Source organism: Hypanus sabinus, chromosome 29 (genome assembly GCF_030144855.1).
Source record: "Hypanus sabinus isolate sHypSab1 chromosome 29, sHypSab1.hap1, whole genome shotgun sequence".
NCBI classification, from domain to species: Eukaryota; Metazoa; Chordata; class Chondrichthyes; order Myliobatiformes; family Dasyatidae; genus Hypanus; species Hypanus sabinus.
In genome coordinates, this window is record NC_082734.1 from 30,258,774 (window position 1) to 30,281,641 (window position 22,868).

Sequence of the window (22,868 nt, forward strand, 5' to 3'; positions counted from 1 at the left end):
AATTGTTATGGTATACCAACCCGGAGGGCGATGTGTGGCAACAGTCCTATTGGTTCTAAGGAATGTGATAGAACATGACATAATATTATTGACTATCAATGTAAGAATAAAAGACATTTGCATGTTTTCAATATTCAAGATTATTGTTATTCTTCAGCACACGTGTAAAGGAGAACAAAATGATTGTAACAGCATAAACACATAAATACAAAAACCAATCCTGCAAAACAGAATGATAAACTGACAAAGTGACTTGGCAAGAGGAACTCTTCTCAGAAGCAGCAAGGCACGTGGGAACACAATAGGGCAGTGACTGTGTCAGGGTAGGTGTGAGGCGTGGAGTGCAAGCATGTTGGGATATGAAGGGTGCTCAGGGAGCCCTGGAGGTGGAGTGACTGATGTGGATCTGGTGGCGATGGGGTGGGTTAATGGCTGGATGTGTTATGCAGTCTGGCTTGGGGTAAATAACTGTTTTTGAGCCTGGTGGTCCTGGTGCGGATGCTATGTTCCTCTTCACCGATGGGACAAACATCAGTTCATGAGCGGGGCAGGTGGGGTCCTTAATGATATTGCTGATCTTTTTCTGGCCATCTTTCTGTACACATGTCCTCGATGGCCAGTAGGCTGATGCCAGCAATGCTTTGGGTAGTTTTCACTACCCTTTGTACGGCCAGAACAAGACTTGTTGCAATGAGGCTTTTTAAGGCATTGTACAGAGTGCACTTGGAATAGTTTGATTAGTTTGGGGCCCTTTAAGACCATAACATGCAAGATTTAGGAGAAGAATTAGGCCACTTGGAACTAAGGAAAACGTGCTGGCGTCGGAGAGGGTTCAGAGGAGGTTCGCAAGAATGATTGTGGGATGGAAAGGCTTAATAAATGAGTGTTTGATGGCTCTGGGCCTGTACTTACTAGAGTTTAAAAGAATGGGGGTGGATTTCATTTAAACCTATCAAATATTGAAAGGTTTAGATGTGGAGAGGATGCTTCATCCAGTGAGGGAGTCTAGGACCAGAGGGCACAGTCTGAGAATACAAAGACCTTCATTTAAAACAGAGATGAAGGGGGATATCTTTAGCTGGAGTGTAGAGAATCTCTGGAATTCATTGCCACAGGCAGCTGTGGAGGCAAACTTATTGGGTACATTTAAAACGGAGTTTAATAGGCTTTTGGTTAGCAAGGACATCAAAGGTTATGGGGAGAAGGCAGAAAAATGGGGTTGAGAGGGATAATAAATTAGCCATGGTGGAATGGTAGACCAGACTCAATGTGACAAGTGGCCAAATTCTGTGGCTATGTCTGATGGTATTACAGTATTGTACTATTGTTGATATTTTTATTAGGAATAAAGTTTATCTGACGTATAAAAATATAGCCCTGCCAAGTTGCCTCTCACCCTCCTCAGTGATGGTCAAGGAAGCTATAGTTTCCCCCCACTCTATTTCTATCAGATCTCCTCCCAATCTCTAACACCCTAGAGAGAACAATCCAGGTCTGTCTAACCTCTCTCAAGATGTTCAAGTTCAAGTTTATTGTTATTTGATGACGTTTAAAGTTCAAAGTGCATTTATTATCGAAGAGTGTCTACATTGTGCAACCGTCAAATTCATTTCCTTACAGGCAGCCACGAAACAAAGAAACTCAAAAGACCGTGGAATACCCAAAAAAAAAACAAATAATGTAAGCAATAACCATGATTAAATAGCGTTCTGAACTGAAGTCTGTAAGGAGGGTCCCATAGTCCAGTGCAGAGACTCTCAATATGACATTTGGATTTTCAGAAGGCATTTGACAAAGTGCCACACATGAAGCTGCTTAACAAGATAAAAATCCTGTGGCATTATGGGAAAGATACTGACATGGATTGAGAAACAGCTGTCAGGCAGGAGGCAGCACGTGGGAAATAACGGGGGCTTTTTCTGGTTGGCTGCCAGTGACTAGCGGTGTCACTCAGGGGCCAGTATTGGGACCCCTACTTTTCCCATCGTTTGCCAATGATTTGGATAATGGAGTTGTTGGCATTGTGGCTAAGTCTGCAGATGATGCAAAGATAGGTGGAGGGGTAGGTAGTGCTGAGGAAGCAATGCAATTAGACAAATTGGAAGAATGGGCAAAAAAGTGGCAGTGTTGAGAAGTGTATGCTAATGCATTTTGGTAAAAAGAATTTTAGCGTGGACTATAATTTAAATGGGAAGAAGGTTCAAACATCAGAGATACAGAGGTTCTTGGGAGTCCTCATGCAAGACTTCCAGAAGATTAATATACAGGCTGAGTCTGTGGTAAAGAAGGGAAATAAAATGTTGGCATTTATTTCAAGGGGAATAGAATATAAAAGCAAGGAGATAATGCTGAGCCTTTATAAACACTAATCAGCTGCACTTGGAGTATTGTCAGCAGTTTTGGACCTCAGGTCTCAGAAAGCATGTGTTGTCATTGGAGAGAGTCTAGAGGAGGTTCTCAAGGATGACTCCAGTAAAGAAGGGATTAATATGGGTGGAGTATTTGGCAGCTTTAGAGCTGTACTCACTGAAATTCAGAAGAATGTGTGGGAATCTCATTGAAATCGACTGAATTTTGAAAGGACTAGATAGGATGGAAGAGAAGAGTGTGGTGGGGGTATCCAGATATAGGCACAACCTCAAAATTGAGGGGCAACCCTTTAGAACAGAGGTAAGGAGGAATTTTTTTAACCAGAGAGTAGAGAATCTGTGGAATGCTCTGCCACAGACTGCAGAGGAGGCCAAATCCGTGGGTATATTTAAGGTGGAAGCTGATCGTTTCCAGATCGGTCAGGGCATCAAAGGATATGGTGAGAAGGCAGGTGTATGGGGTTAAGTGGAATTCAGGATCAGCCATGATGGAATGATGAAGCAAACTTGATGGGCTGAATGGGCTAATTCTGCTCCTTTGTCTTAATGTCATGGAGCAGCAATCTGAATGAACCGGTCCATACCCTTGCCTCAAGCCTAATGCCCTGACCTTTTCAATCTGGCCCGGACCCTAAATCGATGCCTAAACAACAGATTTAATTGCCTTGACCCACTCTGAGAGCAGGACCCTACCACCACAATTCAATCTGTACCCGACCTTTGAACTTCGAACAGCTTGCTGTCCTAGTGATGGCATCTCGTGGTGGTAGGGTATTCATTAGTTTCACAGCCTGAGGGAAGAAGCTGTTACCCAGTCTATCAGCCTAAGCTCTGATGTGCCTGGACCTTTTCCTGATGGTAGAGGGTCCAAGGGATTGTAGGATGGGTGATAGAGATCCTCAACAATGCTTCAGGCATTTAGTCACGTTCAAACACTTAGCCATTGTCCATTGCCTCTCATACTTTGCAGATCAAGAGGGAGTCAGGTGAGAACACACCTGTGCTGCTGGACCAGGACCTGGTGTCAATGTCTGTGCGGGAGCTGAACCACCACCTGCGTGGCCTCTCCAAGGACGAGATCCTGAATCTGAAGCAGCGGCGACGGACCCTGAAGAACCGGGGTTACGCGGCCAGCTGCCGGGTGAAGAGGGTGACTCAGAAAGAAGAGCTGGAGCGCCAGAAGGCCGAGCTGGAGCAGGAAGTGGAGAAGCTGGCGGCGGAGAATGCCGACATGAAGACGGAGCTGGACGCGCTGCGCTCCAAGTACGAGGCCCTTCAGAGCTTTGCTAGGACGGTGGCGTGCGGACCCATTGCCCCCACGAAGGTCAACACGACCAGCGTGATCACCATCGTGAAGTCCTCCAACCTCTCCCGCTAGCACTGCCTCACCAGGGCCAGATTCAACAAGAGGGCCTCTGTCCTCGGGGTGGGGAATTTTCTTTGTTTTGGCTTGAAGGTAAGAATTCTGACAACGTCCAAGCCAAGGTTTACAAGGCACAAAAAAAAACCTCTTCTCTTCTTTTCCCCGGGACGCACAATACCCCAGGAAGCCTTCTCGCGGAATAATTGAGGTGGGGAAGTACTTGTGGGGTTTGGTAGAGTTTTGGGGAGGGTTGGACGAGGGCGATCGCTGGAGAGAGTAAAGTGGCACGCACTTGGGCTGATCACTATTGTTAAGAGGCAGACCCTACCTAGCCTGCACCCCACAAATAAATCCATCCGGCTCCAGGTCTCCCTCAGCCCAAGTCGAAAATCAGAGCAATTGGAGAAAGGACAAGGCTGGACCTGTACAGCTGATTGGGCAACAGTTGCAAAGGAGGGAGGTGATGGTGTGTGTGAAAAGCAGATGAGTGGACCAGTGAAATCCTGGCTCATTAGTAGCCTAAATCCATGAATCCATTTTCCCCCCCATATCTATTGGTTGATATTTCTACCCTCCCCATCAGAAGGAAGTATGGATCACCCCCTTTGTAGTCTCTGCCCAATCTGCTGTGCCTTTCCTGCACATTCCACCAAAGTATCCCGAGAAGGAGATATCCCACAGAACTAAGCACTGTTTCAATACCAGAACATCTGGATTACGAAGCACGACAAATGCTAATCACAATGGCTATTTAAGGGAAAACTAAGTTTGAGCTCTAATTTAATGAAGTTGAGAAGTCTCTTCTGCTTATTGATTGTGTTTTAAAGTTCTCTTTATTTTTTTTAACCAGCAGCAGTGCCAGGTTTTATTTTGTTGCTGACAAGTGGGTGGTTACCATGGATACTGCCTAGTGGCTGGGCAATATAACACAGGGAAGGTTTTATTACAGATGTATCTTGCCGTTGAATGTCTTGTTCTATTTTCTCATGTGATACCTTTCTTTGTCTTAATTAACGGGACTCTATTTATGGAGTTATATATGTAAAACAGAAAAATCTATATAGATAATTGTGGTTGCTCGTTGCGCAAGAGTATTTATGACAGGAAGTGAAAACATCAGTTCTTCAGGGAGTCGAGCCACAAGTGAAGAGGTCAATTTGGGTTGATTCCAGTAAAACACAACTAAAATTTAAAGTTGGGTACATCTCATGTTTATATCTTCACCGTGGATGCCAGGAAGCTGGGACGCATCACAGAAGTAGTTAATTTTAGAGCTTGCGGCCTCTTGTGAATTGCTTGGAGCCAGTGCCACAAGTGGTGACTGGGTAGCTTTGTATTTTCCTCAAGAAGAGGAAAGTAGGAAGATTTTGAGAGTAAGATTTTCTTCTCAGGCAGAATTCCAAACTCACCTGCGTCAGGGACCAAGGCTGCCACTGCAGGGGAAGGTTTGGACAGGAACCTAGAACCAGTTGCCCTGAGGGTGGTGGAGGGGGTGACAATAGTTAACATTACAGTGCAAAGTACTTTGGGGGGGGGGGTGGCACATCGCTGTTACGGCACCTGCGATCTGGGTTCAATTCCACAACTCTCTATAAGAAGTTTGTATGTTCTCCCGGTGACCACGTAGGTTTCCTCTCGCATTCAAAACGTCGTGTGGGTTAGCAGATTGATTGCTCACGTGCGTGTAATCGGGCCGCGCAGGCTCACTGAGCCAGAAGGATCTGTCATCCCTGCTGCACCTCTAAATAAAGAAATAGCAACCAGGTAAAAATGGACCTGGAAAAAAATGAAACATTTTTGAGTGGCGAGAAGGCACAGAATATGAGGGGCAGCTAGATCGGTGATTGGTTTATTATGGTCACATATACTGAGATACAGTAAAAAGCCTTGTTTTGCCTGCCAACCAGACGGATCATTATAGACATCAATGAAGTATGGGAGAAAAAGTAAGAACAGAATGCAGAATAACTATCTCTCTGTTGCTAATTTGGAGCCTTGATATTAATTGGGATGCTGTCCCTGTTGAAGGATTTAGTGTTCTGGGACAATGCCTTAAGTGTGAGAATGTTTCACATGGAAAGGACAGGTTAGACTCTCTCCTGGATCCCAAAATTCAACTGAGTAGCAAGCGGGGAGTGGTGTTTGAAGGAAACTGAATTCTGAGGCTTGGTGAGGTCAGTACTTGAAACGTCAAGAGCTGGCTGGGGTATAGAGCGAGAAGTTTTCAGCACGAGTGTGTTCTTAACTGCTGTCAGAAGAGCCAAAACTCTGATCTGGTAAAGCATCCAGATGCTAATGCACACCTTTTTTACAGCAGTTGTCCTGGGACAAACCACTAACTAATACCAGTATTTCTACTTGGAGGTAGTGTGCCAAACTTAATTTATATGGAATCGAGGTCAGCCAAGTAAGGACACCAAAAGATAACAAATTCCTCCCTCACAAACAAGAGAAAATCTGCAGATGCTGGAAATCCAAAGCAACACACATGATATACTGGAAGAACTCAACAGGTCAGGTAGCATCTATGGAAAAGAGTACAGTCGACGTTTTGGACCGAGACCCTTCAGCAGGACTATACTCTCTTCCATAGATGCTGCCTGGCTTGCTGAATTCCTCCCTCACCAGCTTTTGAAGAAATATTTCATACATTGCTCCTTGTCTAACCTTGGTGTCTATTTTGTAGACCCTGACATAACAATTAAGCCAAAGTTGGTGGAGGAGATTGGTTAATGCAGTAGATTATCCTGGCCTGGAGTTGGTTGTTCTTATTGCTGAGATTTTGTTGAGTTCAGTTCTACTCAGATGAGCAAATGTGAGTGGGCAGTTCCCTGGACTTACAATGTGACTTCATTCTGTTTGTTTTTTCGTCTTTTAGCCCAGTTATGTCAGACCACTAATTGTTGAGCTTTGGAGCAGGGGGCCTGGTCTAAGTTTCCATTGAGCTGGTCTCACTTAGGAAGGTGGAGAACAGTTGGATCTGGAAGCTGAAATAGAGGGAAATCTGAAGGAAAAAAGGGCAGGGACCCACCTTGGCTCATTATGGAAACACTTCAGAAACAATGTTGTCAGTGGAGATGTTAATATATTTGTTCTTTCTAATTTTCATGAAGTGGTACAGTACTGTAACTTAAAACCATAAAACACTGGAGCAGAATTAGGCCATTTGGCCCAATGAGTCTGCTCCACCATTTCATCATTGCTGATCCATTTTTTCTCTCAGCCCCAATCTCCTGCCTTCTCCCCATAACCTTTGATGCCCTGACTAATCAAGAAACTATCAACCTTTGCCTAAAATATACCCAATGGCTTGGGATCTACAGCTGTCTGTGGCAATGACCTTCATAGATTCTCCACTCTTTGGCTAGAGAACTAAAGAAATTTTTCCTTATCTCTTCTACAGGAACAGTTAGGAGACTGAGCCCTCTAGTCCTAGACTTCCCCATTGTAGGAAATCTATCCTCTATCTAGGCTCTATCTATGGCTTCTATCTAGGCCTTTCGATATTTGGCAGATTTCAAAGAAATGCCCCTCATTCTTCTAAACTCCAGCTAGTACAGGTGCAGAGCCATCAAATGCCCCTCATAAAGAGCACAGCATAATAGGGCAGAAGATTTGCAGCAGTCTGTAATTTAAAGGACATGCTTTCTTCCCCCACCACCCCCACCCTGCTCCACACAGCTTTGTAGGGAGCTGGTAAAATGTGTTGAGCGCTGATGTCCTTTTAGGTGGCAAGTGAGAGAGCCGGATTTCATCCCCTGCTTTCGCTCTCGACTCCGTGACTCCTGTAGTGCTTTCGATTAAAAACACGAGACTGACATTTCTGTAAACAAGAGTTGCAAAGAGAGTTACCTAACCGTGAAGAATGCAGTGACACATGAAAAGTAAACAGCCCTCTGGGTCAAACACTAGCACTCCCAGAGAGAACACTGAGTGGAGCTAACGCCCTTTTATTACCCAACAAACAAAATCCATGAACCCATTAACCGACCATGTCATACATGGATGTTGTGACCACAGTGTGGTCCATCGCTAGGAGAGGAGTCATTTACAGATGGGACATAAGTGATAAAGGGCTTGTGTGAACAACACTCTCTAGATTGGAGCTAACTGTACAGGCATACTCCAACCACTGGTCAACTTAAACAGAAGACAGTGCAAATTTTCCATTTGCCTGTGAATTTGTGTAGATTTAGATGCAGGGCATCACTGGGGCTATTTTAGCCTTTCCCACTGTGATATTTGGCTTATGGGACCAAGACATTTGAGTGTAACATTACCAAGATCATGTGTCAGACCACAAAACTTGTATTACTGGCAGGACAGCAGGAAACTTGTACCCGACAGAAAGAGTGCCTGAAACTAGGTGCAGTCGGTCTAGGGGGATCTGAGAAAAGACGTGTGCCACACTTATGTAAGGTGTGTGTAAAGTTGCTAAGTGTTGGGGAATGTGTAAGAGGAGATGTTGCATTGAAGAGCTGGCAGAAACAATATTGGAAACTTTTTATATAAATCTGGCCAGAAACCAGCAGAGCTGTGTCTGTGCAATCCTCCAACGCCACCCTGTTTTATGCTTGTGGGAGATGCAATAAAGAGACTACAGATACTGGAATCTGGAGCAAATGGAGGAACTCAGTGGGTTAAGTAGAGTCTGTGGAGGGAAATGGGAAGTTGGTTTTTTCTTGACTTGAAATAGTCTCGGATATAGATGAAGTCTTAGCCTAAAATGCCAAGGCTGGAGAATGGGGTTGAGAGGTCAGCCATAATGGAATGGTGGGGTGGACTCAATGGGCCGAATGGCCTGCTGCTGCTCTTGCGTCTTCTCAGCTTATGAGATTCGTAAAGCACAGCCTGCGACAGTTGTGAAGGTAGACACTCTCACAACATTTAACAAGCGTCTGGATGAGTTCTTGAATCAGCAATGTGCAGAAGGATGTGGATCGAGGGCACATGAAGACTGGCATAACCGTGGTGCAGTGGAAGCCTTGTTTCCCTGCAGTTTGACTCTGATGTTCAATTTAAACATACGTTAAATGAGATCAGTGTCTTGAGGTCTTAACTGTTAGTTACACAATAATGACATCTCACTAAGTGACACCTCAGTTGGTATTCACAGCTTTAAGAGCAGTGCTGAGGGAAATCTGTGGTACTGGAGGGACTGCCTTTCAGTCTCAGGTTCTGGTCAGGCAAGGAGAAAGGTGGCAGGTCATTCTGCTGCTCTGCTAGTCAGCCAACAAATCCAACTGCCCCATCTCTTAGCACTTGGAAAATCAAAACAAACTGGGAAGACGGGAATTCTGAAAGTGGATTTTGCCGGAAAGCAACTGGTGCTGCGCTTGCCTTTGAGGGCCTCAGATTGTTGGGATATTCTTTAGCTTGATCCAAGAATCTGGCAAAGGGGCGAAGTTTGTCCTTGATCCGTTGAGTGCAAGGTTATGGCAATGCTACGCTTACTTCTGCGGTTCAGCGTAGAAGATTAGCAACAGATTTTTATACTAAATCTCACACTGTTCTGAAAGTAAAGAGCTGCTCTGTTGCACTATGTTCCAGATGCTAAACTTTTAAAATAAAAAGTGAGCAACAGACTAATCAGTTTGATCCTTTGAACTCCTTGTTAAAGGCCAAAGGAGATTTAGTAAAATCAGTGCTTCCGAATACTGAAGTCATGAAAACAACACAATGACACATCAATTTTGTAATCTGATTTTTTAAAAAAAATTTGATACTTGGAAGTGAATTTTTGAGCGGATGTACTTGAACGCTAAACAGGATGGACTGGGCAAAATATTATCCTTGGATTGGGATTAGACACCACAGTGTTATGCCTGGCAAAGGAGTTATGTATAAATATGTGGAATTAGGCAGGGAAAGTTTTATATTGGAATTCTGTAATTGTTGTGTGTACTTCAAAGGGTGAGTGGGTGTGAGGAAATTATGCAGTTGAGGCAGACTGGGAGGGAAGTAGTAACAGATAAAGATGAGATCAATTAGTTATTCAGGAATGTTAATTCAATCAGTTGGGTAATTTTCTTTATAGGATGAGGCCGGAGAACATGGTTGAGAGGGATAATAAATCAGCCATGATTGAGTGGCAGAGCAGACCATTCAACCATTCTACGCGCTCATCAAACAATCCTGGAACTCTCGAGAGCTTGAAAGCAATGATCGATGTTTCTGACTACATACAGTGATACCTCTCACACACAGTAGCTGCATCTCAAAATAGCTAGGGTCAAGAATGTGAAATGGTGTTTGCTTTAAATTTTTGGAACTGGATGAAGACGGAGTTTGTAAATGCTACTCTTATAAATAAAGAATGTCTTTTATACACTGCATAAGCACACAGAATGGAGTACATTATCAAGCAGTTGACTATTCCTTTCAGGCTATCAGCTGCAGTGATTAAAAAGCCTCCCGGCAAGATGGATGCCATCAATACCATTTCATTGTCGGGTGTTATCATGAGAGCATTGCAACGTTGCTGGAGGTTAATTTCCATAAGATTGCCCCAGCCTTTACTCTTTCCAAAGCACAATGTGATCTCTTGGGATTTTTCTTACAGGTCATTTCTTCTCCCCGTCTGTCTGTCTGTCTGTGTCTGTGTGCGTGTGTCTCTCTCCCTCTCTCTCGCACCCCCTCTCTCTCCCTCTCCCCCTCTCTCCCTATGTCACACCAGTGGCGTGCAGAAGAGCATTTCTGCATGCACAGCACCTCAAACCTTGAGGTGGGTGGGCTACAGCAGCTTGACGGCCAGATTCTGTTTGCTGCCATCCAGGCAGATCACGTGAGGTAGTAAACAGAAAACACATAAAAAACCTCCCCTGCTCTCTGGAAGGAGTTTCTTCCTTCTCCCCATGTCCTTGTGGGTTTCCTCCAGATGCTCCAGTTTCCTTCACATCGCGAACACCTAAGGGTTAGTATGTTTAATTGGGTGGCGCAGGCTTGTTTGGCCAGAAGTACCTGTTACCATGCTCGTTCCTTAATAAATAAATAAATAAGAAAACAGAATACAAACACGAGATGTTTAAATATTGGACAACACATACAAAATGCTAGAGGAGCAAAATGCCAGGCAGCATCCACGGAGAGGAATAAACAAGCCATCTTTTGGACCAAGGCCTTTCATCAGAACTGGAAAAGAAGGAGGAAGCCCTTTCCGGTTCTGATGAAGGGTGTTGGTCTGAAACGGTAACTGTTCTTTCCTCTCCATAGATGCTGCCTGGTCTGCTGAGTTCCTTCAGCATTTTGGGATAGAATGCAGAATAATAAGGGTCATGTTATGTTATCAGAAAGTGCAAAGGGTCACGACATATGTTGATTGAGAGATCAAGAGTTCATCTTTATTGAACGAGAGGTCAGTTCAGGAAATGTAGTTGAGGGTGGATGCAAGTGGAATAGAAAGAGAGGAGGATGTGCGGAAAAGGCATTGACCGCAGAAGTCAGGTGCTGATTATATTGGAAGGGTGTGGAACCACAGACAAATCGATAAACTTGGTGGAGAGGAAGAACGCTGAATTAGTAAGAGGAACGTTTCCTGTTTATTTCCTGGAATTTGGTGCAGTGAGCCCCTCTGTGGTCCAGGGTCAACCCATGTTGCATCCCAGCTGCCTGATAATACGCAAGCCAGTAAACAAGCCTCGACAGTGCAACACGGCAGGCAAGCTGGTGCCCATGTAGCTGCTGATCCCAAAGCAATGGCAGAGACCAATACAGTTTGGCATGTTGCAAGAGTTTCCAGTCAGCCTTGAACCCAACATAAGGCTCCAGATCCAGATTTTTTTCTCGGGATTTACTCCAGAAGCCTTCCCCATGAGTGGGTGTAGCTACAAGGCAGCGGAGGTTTGAGATCAGAGTTTTCCTTCTCCTAGATGAGCTCCCAGTTGTGCCTGACGAGCACCATCTGCCTGAAGTGACTGGTGTTAAAGGCGCATTTGCCCATCCAGTTCCCCTTGGATCGGCACTTAAGGGAAATCAGATGAGTGGATTGTTCTGTGTAGGCTGGATGGATAGAGAAATGTTTCGTGTAAGATTTGTTTTATTAATTTATTTATTGATACAATGCAAACCAGGCCCTTCCTGTCCTTCAAGCCACACCACCCAGCAATCCCCTGACTTAATCCTAGCCTAACCACGAGGCAATTTACAATGACCAATCAGCCTACCAACCAATGCGTCTTTGGACTGTAGGAGAAAACTAGAGCATCCAGCGGAAATCCATATGTTCACGGGAAGAATGTAGAAACTTATTGAATTTAATATTGGTACGGTTAAAATTCTTGAGCTGACCACTGAAGGAGAGTCAAAAATTGTCAGAGGGCAAAGAACTAGAAAACAAAACGCAGTGCTCCTGGAGAAAAGAGGTGATTGCTTGAGAATGGGATGAAGCAGTATGGGTCCCACAAGGCCAAAATCTGAGATGAGATTAACAAACCTGGATGAGGAAGTGTGGCCACAACTATCAGGTGATCCTTTCACAAAGCAAGAGGCACTTCCCAGATTAACTGGGTGTCTGCCTTTCTTTGGCCCGTAATCTGAAAGGATGAATCACTGGAAGATTTGAGGTGGGCGTTAAGGGACTTTACATTTCGAATGTTCAGCTACAAATTCATTCTGACAAAAAAACATCTGTTTCTCTCACTCACTCTCTCTCACTCTCACTCATTCTCACTCTCACTCACTCATATATAGACTCTATCACACATACTAACATTTCAACAAGTGACCAACACTGAAAGAACTCAGAAGATCAGTCCAGATGAGGGGTCTCAATGTGAAACATGTCAACTGTCCTTCTCCCTCCATAGATGCTTCGTGAGCCGTTGACTTTCTCCCTGCACTTTTGTGTGTTGCTTCAGATTTCAGCAGTCTCTTGTGTCTCTAGAAAGTTTGTCATTAGTCCTCCTTGGCTGTGAATTCGCCTATTCTTGGGTTTCTTCATACCCCGCTTTTGTGGGGGATGGAGGAGGTGTGGGGGGGGGGGGGTTCAATAATCTGCTTGCCAATTCCCCCAGCCAAAACAACTCCACTCAAGGGCTCTAAGACCCACACTTGCCACGTTACTAAGTAACATCACCCAGTGGATTGCTTGAGTTATTTTAACAGCTTTCCCACATCCTGTAAAACATGAGTAGGATATGTGGTTTAACAGTAGCATCCGTCTGCCTATTTTTTTTTTAACCATGGTGGTCAGCGCATTACGTCACACAGACACATGCACCTCTCCGCAACCTGACATCAGAAGCATGACTGAAACTGCTTAAAAATAAAATGTTCAAGTTAATATTGTTTCCAACACCCCTAACACTAGAAGATGCAGGTTTAATTAGAGCTTAATGGATAAATGTTACAGACTTTGGGCTCTGGGTTACGAGATGTTATCTCCATGTTAGCAACACATACAGAATATTGGAGGAACTCAGCACGTCAGGCGGCCTCTATGGAGGGGATTAAGTTAATGTTTACGGCCCAAAACATCAACCGTGTACTCCTCTGCAGCTCGTTCTGCACTCGAGTGAAGAAGTTCTGCCTCATGTTCCCCTTAATCATTTCACTTTTCAACCTTAACCCCTAATTTTCAGATCTAGGTTCAACCAACCACAGTGGTTCTATCCTATCTATATGCCTCAATAACAGTTACCATTTTCACCATTCAGTTTGAACCAATTAGCATAGCCCTACTCATTATCTCCATGTAGCAACTCCTGATGTAAGGTCTTAGCCCAAAACAGTAACTGTGTACTATCTAACTTGTTCAGTTCCTCCAACATTTTGTGTGCATTGCTCAAGATTTCCAGCTTCTGTAGAATCTCTTGTGTTTAGCTCCATATTAGCTGCTGGCTTGTAAAGTTGCAGTTGTGCAAGAAATCGTGCAGTTAAACCCAGGGCGGTTATTTACCCAGAATACTTAACTGACAGAGATATTTTTTTTTAGCCTCCCACTTCTTGCACCATCTCTAGAGCACAAGCACAGATGAATTTGCCTTTGTGGCCCAAAGGACGAATGACAATTTTCCTTCTCTCCCATGTCTTGGCTTCAGGGGGCCTCAGCAAGTGGAGGCACTTTCCTCGACCCTCCTCTTGCATTGGCAAGTGTCTCCATCCTCAATATTCTCCCTCCTTTCTCCCACTCCCCTGGAATGAAAGGGTTTGATAGCTTTGAGCCTGTACTAGCTGAAAATGAGAAGAATGGGGGTGAGGGGTCTCATTGAAACCTATTGAATATTGAAAGACTTAGAGTGCATATGGAGAGGATGTTTCCTACAGTTGAGGGGAGGGAGCTGGGGTGATAGGTCTGGGATCAGAGGGCACAGCCTCAGCATAGAGTGGCATCCAGTAGAACTGTGATGGGGAATAATATCTTCAGGTGGTGAATCTGTTGAAGTTATTACCACAGATGGCTGTGGAGGCCAAGTCATTGAGTATATCTAATGCAGAAGTTGCTAAGTTCCTGATTGGAATGCAGAGAAGACCCAATGGGCCAAGTGGCCTAAGTCTGTTCCAATGCCTTATCTGCCAAATTTAGTTTGAACTTTGAAGTGGCACTACAACACAGCAGATGCGTAGCGTGTCCCAGGGTTCGGGTTCAATCTGGCCCATCTTGACCCAACACATTCTCTCCAGGACATGAGATTACCTCGAGTTGCTCAAATTTCCTCCCACATCCCGGGGGGGGGGCTTCATTTCTTGACTCTAGGTAAATAGTAACGAGGATGAAAGTGTAGTTGATGGGCATGTAAATTGAGAAGAGAAGTAAGGGTGGGAGAATGGTATCAGTGGATTGCTCTCCAGGAAGATAGCATGGACATAATGCGCCAAATGGTATCCTGCTGTATCATTACAAGATAATATACCTGCCAAGACCCTATCTGAAGTTGGGGAGAGAGGAAATAGCTAAGTAATGAAGATTGGATAGAACTATGACTCTTCCCTTAAGAAGGGTCTGCATTCTAATTGCAAAGAAATATCTTTTTTTTAGAAGACACGTGGTATTTATAAGCAGAGGTATAAGTTATATTTAACCATAAGACTGACTAACACACTTATGCTTTCCTTCCTCTGGGAAGGGGTAGTTGGGAGTAAGTTGTATTGTAGGGCTTGTAAAGGACCAGATGGGTATGTTTGAGGACTCCCATGGATACAGTGGTAGTTAGATCAAATTTTTGACTGGTGACTTAAGGCGCTGCTCTGAGAACTGATTTTATTATTTATTGCATAAATTATTTCATTTTTTTCTGTCCTATAAAACTTGTTTGTAGATATTAAAGATGTACTTTTTATATTATATGACCATGTCTCTAAAAAAAAATCCACATATTTATTTCTTTGTAAAATTAATGTACCTTGATGCATTTATTTTGTATACTGTACCAATAAAGACATTTTTCCATATGTTGAGTCTTCATTTTAATTTGGTGCTGTGTCAGATTGAGGCAAATTGTCCATTGGTAAATGTACGCTTTCCACAGTTTATAGTGAGCAAAAGCTTTCTCGCGCTATAAACCATCTGCTGGAGGAACTCAGCAGGTTGAGGAGCATCTGTGGGGCTAAAAGAATTCTCAACATTTCGAGTCAAAACCCCAACCCCTGCCTCCAGATGCTGCTTGATCCACTGAGTTCTTTAGAAAATAGAACGTAGGTCATTGGGCCCATGATGTTCAGATTCCCATTCATTTACTTAGAACAAAACATAATCTGTACGGTGTTCTGTCGACCATTTACTCCATGATCAATCTAACCCTTCACTTGACAAAGTCCATAACCCTCCATTTATCCTTTCACGCGTATGCTTAAATAAGAATCTCGTACATATCCCTAATTTAATTTCCCACCACTCCTGGCAGTGCATTCCAGCCATTTACCACTATGTAAAATAATAATAATACCTCTGTCATCTGCCCTAAATTTTCCTCAACTGCCCTTAAAAAGATGTCCTTTCATTTTAGCCATTGCCACCCTCTGGGGGAAAAGGCACTGGCTGTCAACAGTATACAGGACTCTGCAAAAATCTTAGATCCCAAGAATTTTGCACAGTATTGTAGTAATTTCATGTATGGCACTGTACTGTGTTTGCAAAATAATCATGACATATGAGTGAAAATTAGATTCTGATATGGATTTCTAATGTGGTTGAGAGTGAGAGGGGGCAGGGTACTGTATATGCCTCATAGTCTCTGAACTATTTGGTGTAATCACGAAAATGCTCCCATAACTCTGTTTATCAGGTGGGATGCAGCAGATGTTTAATTTAAAGCAGTATCTGTCATGGAGAACATTTAGAACCAAAATATCATATGGATGGTGTCTTGCAACCCCATTTTTTAAAACTTCTTCCAAAGTCTGTGCAGTCATCAAGAATCAGCTCAGAGATGAACAGAATTTGATTCCTGCAGGCCTATAAAAGATTGTCCACAAAAATTCTACAAATTCACAGATTGGCACTGGCTCATGGTTCGCCTTCTGAATTCAGATGTTGTAAAGCTAAACCAGCACACCTTTGTCAAGAATATTTAAAACATTGCGGCAAGTTCTTTGAGGACATTCATTTTCCTTTTCATCTTCCTCCTCTTCCTCAGTGTTATTATCATGAGGAATATACGGCAATACTCTTTTCTCCAGAATTCCAAGAGTGGAATTGTTACAATAAAGAGATATTCCCAGTCCTCCAATTCACCTTTCTTGGATCTTCTATTTATACAGGTTTATTGATATTCACATTATGATCATGTTTACAGTTCACCTCTGTTTTCTGGAGCTGCTTCTTCACCAACTTGAGCTGATTCTTCTGTCCTATCTTCACACTCCATCACCCAGGAGGCAGGGTAGATCCAAGCTCCCCATTATCATCAGGGGGTCACACACTAAATAATTAGAGTTAGCAATTATTGAACACAGGACATATTTAAGTGTGAGAAAAATGGAGGATATGGATATTGTGTACACAGAGGAGATTAGTTAGTTATTTGAAAACTATTTAATTGGCTCGGCACAACATTGTGTGCTGAAGTCCTTTTCCTGTGATGTATGGTTCTATGTCCTATACAGACTTTCAAGAGTTATTTAGATAGGCACAAGAATGAAACACAGACATGAGTTGTGAATGCAGAGATTCACCAGAAATACAATTACAAGTCACAAGAACATTGACATCTAATAAAAATTGATGATAAGAAAATATGGATAGCATACCTAAGTTCCTGATTATCATTATATGACGCCAAACTCAGACTTTCAGGTACTATATTTGCATTATCACAAAAGACAAAGGACAGAAAGTTGCTGCACAAATGCGAACAAATGAAAAGATCAAAGTTCAAAGCAAATTTATTTACAAAGTACATAAACGTCACTATATACAACCCTGAGATTCATTTTCTTGTGGGCATACTCAATCTATAGAATAATAATAACCATAACAAATCAGTGAAATACTGCACAAACCTGGGTGTTGAACCAAGTGAGTTAAAGACAACAAACTGTACAAATACAAAAATAAAGCAAGAATAATAAATAAGCAATAAATATTGATAACGTGAGATGCACCCTTAAAAGTGAGTTCATTGGTTGTGGGAACCTTCCAACGGTGGGGCAACCCTTTAGTTCAATAGCCTGATAGTTGAAGGGTAGTAACTGTTCTTGAACTTGATAGTGTGAGCCCTGAGGCCCTTGTACTTTCTTCCTGTTAGCGGCAATGAGAAGGAGGCATATACTGGGTGGTGGGGGACTCTGATGATGGATGCTGCTTTCCTGTGATAGCATTTCATGTAGAAGTTCTCAATGGTGGGAGGGCTTTATGCACGAGGGACTAGGCCGTATCCACTACTTTTTGTAAGATTTTCCATTCACGTGCTCTGGTGTTTCCATACCGGTCTGTAATGCAGATGCAGCCAGTTGAAATACTCTCCACTACCATCTATAGAAGTTTGTGAAAGTTTCCGATGTCATTGTTGGAGTGGCCATGTCTGAGTGTGCCAGTGACAGATTAGGAAGGCTTTGGATTAACAGGCTTAAGTGTGAACAGTTAAAAAGTGGCAAGCATTTTTTCAGTACGGAATAGTCTAGATGGAATGCTCCTCCTGTCAGATGTTGGAATTCAGGATACCTGACACCCGACTTCAGTTCCTGATTGACTGGGTCAAGGAGTGGGAGCTGGAGATGGATGTACTGAGGATCATTGGGAGGCTGAAGATATTACAGATGAAACTTCTGAGGAGGTGGTCACTCCCTGAGCATAAGATTCAGACAGCAGTTGGGTGACCATCAGGAGAGGTGAGAAGTCAGTGCGGGGTTCCCCTGTGGCCATTCCCCTCAGCAACACATGTACCTCTTTGGATACCGGTGAGGGGGATGACCCATCAGGGTACAGCAGTGGCAGCTAGGCTGGTGGCACTGTTGCCGGCTCTGAGTCAGGCAGTGTGGTAGTTATAGAGAACTCAGTAGTTAGGGGGACAGAAAGGAGATTCTGTGGCCGCAGAAGAGACACAGGATGGTGTATTGCTTCCTGGGTGCTAGGGTCCAGGATGAATGGGAGCGGCTGCAGGATATTCTCAAGGGAGAGGATGAACAGCCAGAGCTCATGGTGCATATTGGCGTCCAGGACATAGACAGAAAAGGGAAAGGAGTCCTACTCAGTCAGTATATACAGTCAGGATTAAGGAAGAAGAGAAGGGCCGCCAAAGCATTAATCTCCAGATTGCTCCTGGTGTCATGGGCTAGTGCAGGCAAGAATGGGGTAAGAGCACAGATTAATGAGTGATTGAGGAGGTGGTGCAGGGGACGGGGTTTCAAGTTCTTGGATCATTGGAACTTTTTCTGCGGAAGGGGTGACCTGCACAAGAGGGACTGGTTACATCTGAGCTGGAGGGATGCCAATATCCTGGCCAGGAGGTTTGCTTACGCGACCTGGGAGATTTTAAGGTAATTTCACAGGAAGCTGGAAACTGGAGCACCAGGTCAGTAAGGGAAGGATTTGAACCAGAAGGTAGGTGTCAGGGAAGGTTGTAGAGTCATAGAGAAGTATAGCACAGAAACAGGCACTTGGGCCCACTTTGTCCATGCCAAAACCATTTAAACTGCGACTCCCATCGATCTGCACTGGGACCGTAGTCCGCCATACCTGTCCAAACTTCTCTGAAATGTTGAAATCTGGCTTCCATGCACCACTTGTGCTGGCAGCTCATTCTACACTCTCGCGACCCTCTGACTGAAGAAGTTTCCCCTCGTGTTCCCCTTAAACTTCTCACCTTTCTCCTTTAAACCATGACCTCTGGTTGCAGTCCCACCCAACCTCCAAGGAAAAAGCCTGCTTGCATTTACCCTATCTATATCCCTCATAACTTTGTATGCCTCTATCAAATCTTCTCTCAATCTTCTTTGTTCTACAGAATATAATCCTAACCTATTCACTTTTTCCTAATAATTCAGGTCCTCCAGACCCATCAACAACCTTGTAAATTTTCTCTGTTGTCTTACAACCTTGTTTACATCCTTCCTGTAGGGCTGACCAAAACTGCACACAATATCCTAATTTGGCCTCACTAACGTCTTATACAACTTCAACAATACATCCCATCTCCTCTACTCAAGGAGATGAGTATGAAGACCAATGCGCTAAAATTCTTTTACGACCCTATCTACCTGTGACACCACTTTCAATGAATTATTTACCTGTATTCCCAGATCCCTTTGTTCTACCACATTCTTCAGAGCCCGAACATTCGCTGTGTAAGGCCTATTCTGGTTATCCCACCGAAGTACAAAACCACTAAGTTCCATCTGCCATTTTTCAGCCCATTTTTCCAGCTGATTTAGATCCCTCTGCAAGCCACGACAGTCTTCCTCACTGTCCACGAACCCACAAACCTGGGGTCATCTGCAGACCTGCTGATCTGATTAACTAGATTATCATCCAGATCACTGACATAGATGACAAACAACAAAGGGCCCAGCACAGGACTCCAGTCAGAGAGGGAACCCTCTACTACCACTCTCTGGCTTCTCCCACAAAGCCAATGCGTAATCCAATTTACTACCTCATCCTGAATGCCAAACAACTGAACATTCTTGACCAGCCTCCCACGTGGGAACTTAAAGTCCATGTAAACAACATCCACTGCTTTGCCTTCATCCACCTTCCTCAAAAAACTCCATAAGATTGGTTAGACATGACCTACCACGCACAAAGCCATGCTGACTATTATTAATCAGTTCATGTTTATCCAAATACTTATCTATCCAATCCCTTAGAATACTTTCCAGTACCTTTCACACAACTGATGTCAGATTCACCTGCCTATAATTTCCTGGTTCCTGTTTAGAGCATTTTTAAACAGTGGGACACCATTAACTATCCTCCAATCCTCTGGTACCTCTCCTGTCACTAAGGATGTTTTAAATATCTCTGCTAGGGCCCCAGAAATTTCTGCACTTGCCTCCCACAGGGTCTAAGGGAACACCTAGTAAGGCCCTGGGAATTTATCCACTCTGATTTCCTTCAGGATGGTGAACACCTCCTCCTCTGTTATCTGCACAGGGTCCATGAAATCGATGCCACTTTGCCTCGCTTCTATAGAGTCTGTATTCATCTCCCGAGTAAATACAGATGCAAATAATGCATTTAAGGTCTCCCTCATCTGTCCTGGCTTCACACATGGCTTACCATTCTGGTCTTCCAGAGGACCAGTTTAACCCCTTGCAATCCTTTTCCTCCATATATCTGGAGAATCCATTAGGATTCTCCTTCACCTTGCTTCATGCCTTCTTTTTGCCTTTCTAATTTCTCTTGCATTTCTTGTACTTCATAAGCACCTCATTTGTTCCTACCTGCCTATGCCTGCTATGCTCTTCCTTTTTTCTCTTAACCAGGGCCTCAATATCGCTTGAAAACCAAAGTTTCCTACACTTTTATTCTGACAGGCACAAACAAGTCTTGTATTCCCAAAATTTTGTTTTTGAAAACCTCCCACTTTCCAAGTACCCCTTTGCCAGAAAACAGCCTGTCCTAATCCACACTTGCCGATACCTTGAAAATTGGCCTTTCTCCAATTTAAAATCTCAACCCGCAGACCAGACTATCTTTTTGCACATTTACCTTGAAACTAATGGCATTGTGGTCACTAGATGCAAATTGTTCCCCTACACAAACTTCTATCACCTGCCCTGTCACATTCCCTAAAAGCAGATCCAATATTGCACACTCTCTCACTGGGACTTGCGTCTACTGCTAGAGGAAACTTTCCCAAACATATTTGACAACCTCTATCCTATCTAGTCCTTTTACAGTGTAGGATTTCAGTCAATATGTGGAAATTCAAAATCATCCACAATAACAATCTTATGTTTTTACAACAGTCTGCAATCTCTTCACAAATTTGTTCCCCTAAATCCTTAGGACTGTTGCGATTTAACTCCACTAACCCCATTAGTGTGGCCATACCTTTCTTATTTCTCATTTCCACCCATACTGCCTTACTGGACAAGTTCTCCAGTCTGTCCTGATGGAGCACTGCCATGACATTTCCCTGACTGGTACTGCCACCCCTTATCCCTTAATCCTTCCTGCTCTGTCACATCTAAAACACCGGAACTCCAGAACACTGAGCTGCCAGTCCTATCTCTCCTGCAGCCAAGTCTCACTGGTGGCTACAACATTATAATTCTAGGGGTTGATTCATGCCCTGAGCTTATCAAAGATACTTCTTGCATTGAAATATATGCGGCTCAGGACATTCGTCACACCATGATCAATCCTTTGATTCCTGGCTTTGTGTGAGGTCTTACCAAAATCTGAGTCCACAACCTCTCCACTAACCGTTCTGGCACTCTCGCTCCCATCCCCCTGCACTGTAGTTTAAATCCCACTGTGCAGCATAAGCAAACCTGACCATTGGGATACTTGTCCCCCTCTAGTTCAGGTGCAAACTATCCCATCTGTACAGGTCCCACCTTCCCTGGAACAAAAGTATTCTGCCTCTCTTGCTATACCAATTCCTTAGCCACGTGTATAATCTTCCTAGTTCTGCCCTCACGAGCACGTGGCATGGGTAGCAATCCTGAAACAACAACCCTGGAGGTCTACTCTTCAAATTAGCATGTAACTTGCTGAACTCCCTATGCAGATCTTCATCTGAGTCCGTTTGGGTAGAACTCAGGAGAAGAAAGGGTGCAATCGCATTGATGGATTGTACTAGAGACCCAACCCCACCCCGGTAGCCACCAGGACATTGAGGAATTGATACATAAGCAGATGAAGGAAATGTGTAAAAATAATAGGGTTGTTGTCACGGAGGATATTTAACTTCCTTAATATAAACTGGGACCTTCTGAGTGCAAGGGGTTCAGATGGGGCAGAATTTGTTAAGTGTATCCAGGAAGGTTTCTTAATTCAGTATGTGAATGCTCCAACGACAGGAGCGGCCATATTGGACCTGGTGTTAGGTAGTGAGCCTGGCAGGAGACTGAATTTCAGTGGTGAGCAGTTAAGGAACAGTGACCATAACTCCTTAACTTTCAAGATAGCTATAGATAAGAAAAGGTATGGTCCTAGCTGTAGAGCTTGAATTGGAGTGGGGCAAATTATGAGGGCATTAGACAGGAACTAAGTAGAATTAATTGGGAGTTCCCTTCTTCCTGGCAAATCGGCATCAGACATGTGGAGAGTATTTAGAAATTAATTGCATGGAGTACAGGAAAGGTACATTCCAGTTAGGAGGAAGGATGGGGATGGAAAGATAAGAAAATCTTGAATGTCTAAAGAGATGATAAATTTATTCAAGTAGTAAAAGAAAAAGTATGTAATGCTTCAGAAGTCAGGATCGAACGGAGCAGATGAGGATTATAAAAAAGCCAGAAAAGAACTAAAGAATGGAATTAAGAAAGCTAGAATGTGCCATGAGAAGTCCTTTGCAAGTAGAATTAAGGTGAACCCCAAGGCATTCTATACATACATCGAGAGTGGGGGATAACTAGGGAGAGAGTGGGACCACTCAAGGATGAATGATAAAGGAGAGAATATTTGCTTGGATGTGGAGAATGGGAGTACGGTACTTAATAAGTACTTTGCGTCAGTACCAAGGAAAAGGAGGTGGAGGTCTAGTGGATCATAGCTGAGTATATAGCAGGTAGGGCATTTTGGGCGTCCA

At 43.7% G+C, this 22,868-nt stretch overlaps 1 protein-coding gene across 5 annotated transcripts in view; it reads left to right on the plus strand.

Moving 5' to 3' along the window:
- LOC132383183 (transcription factor MafK-like) overlaps positions 1 to 22,868 on the plus strand; it is a 105,769-nt gene that overhangs the window by 46,818 nt on the left and 36,083 nt on the right. For 3 of the 5 annotated variants that reach the window (XR_009508563.1, XR_009508564.1, XR_009508565.1), the window contains exon 4: positions 3,340 to 3,825. Coding sequence is in view for 2 of the 5 variants with exons in the window: in XM_059954067.1 (XP_059810050.1) it covers positions 3,340 to 3,747 (408 nt within the window). In the remaining 3 variants the exon portion in view is untranslated. Of the gene's footprint in view, positions 1 to 3,339; positions 15,121 to 22,868 lie in introns of those variants that run through there. The other 2 variants (XM_059954068.1, XM_059954067.1) reach the window with 2 other exon arrangements.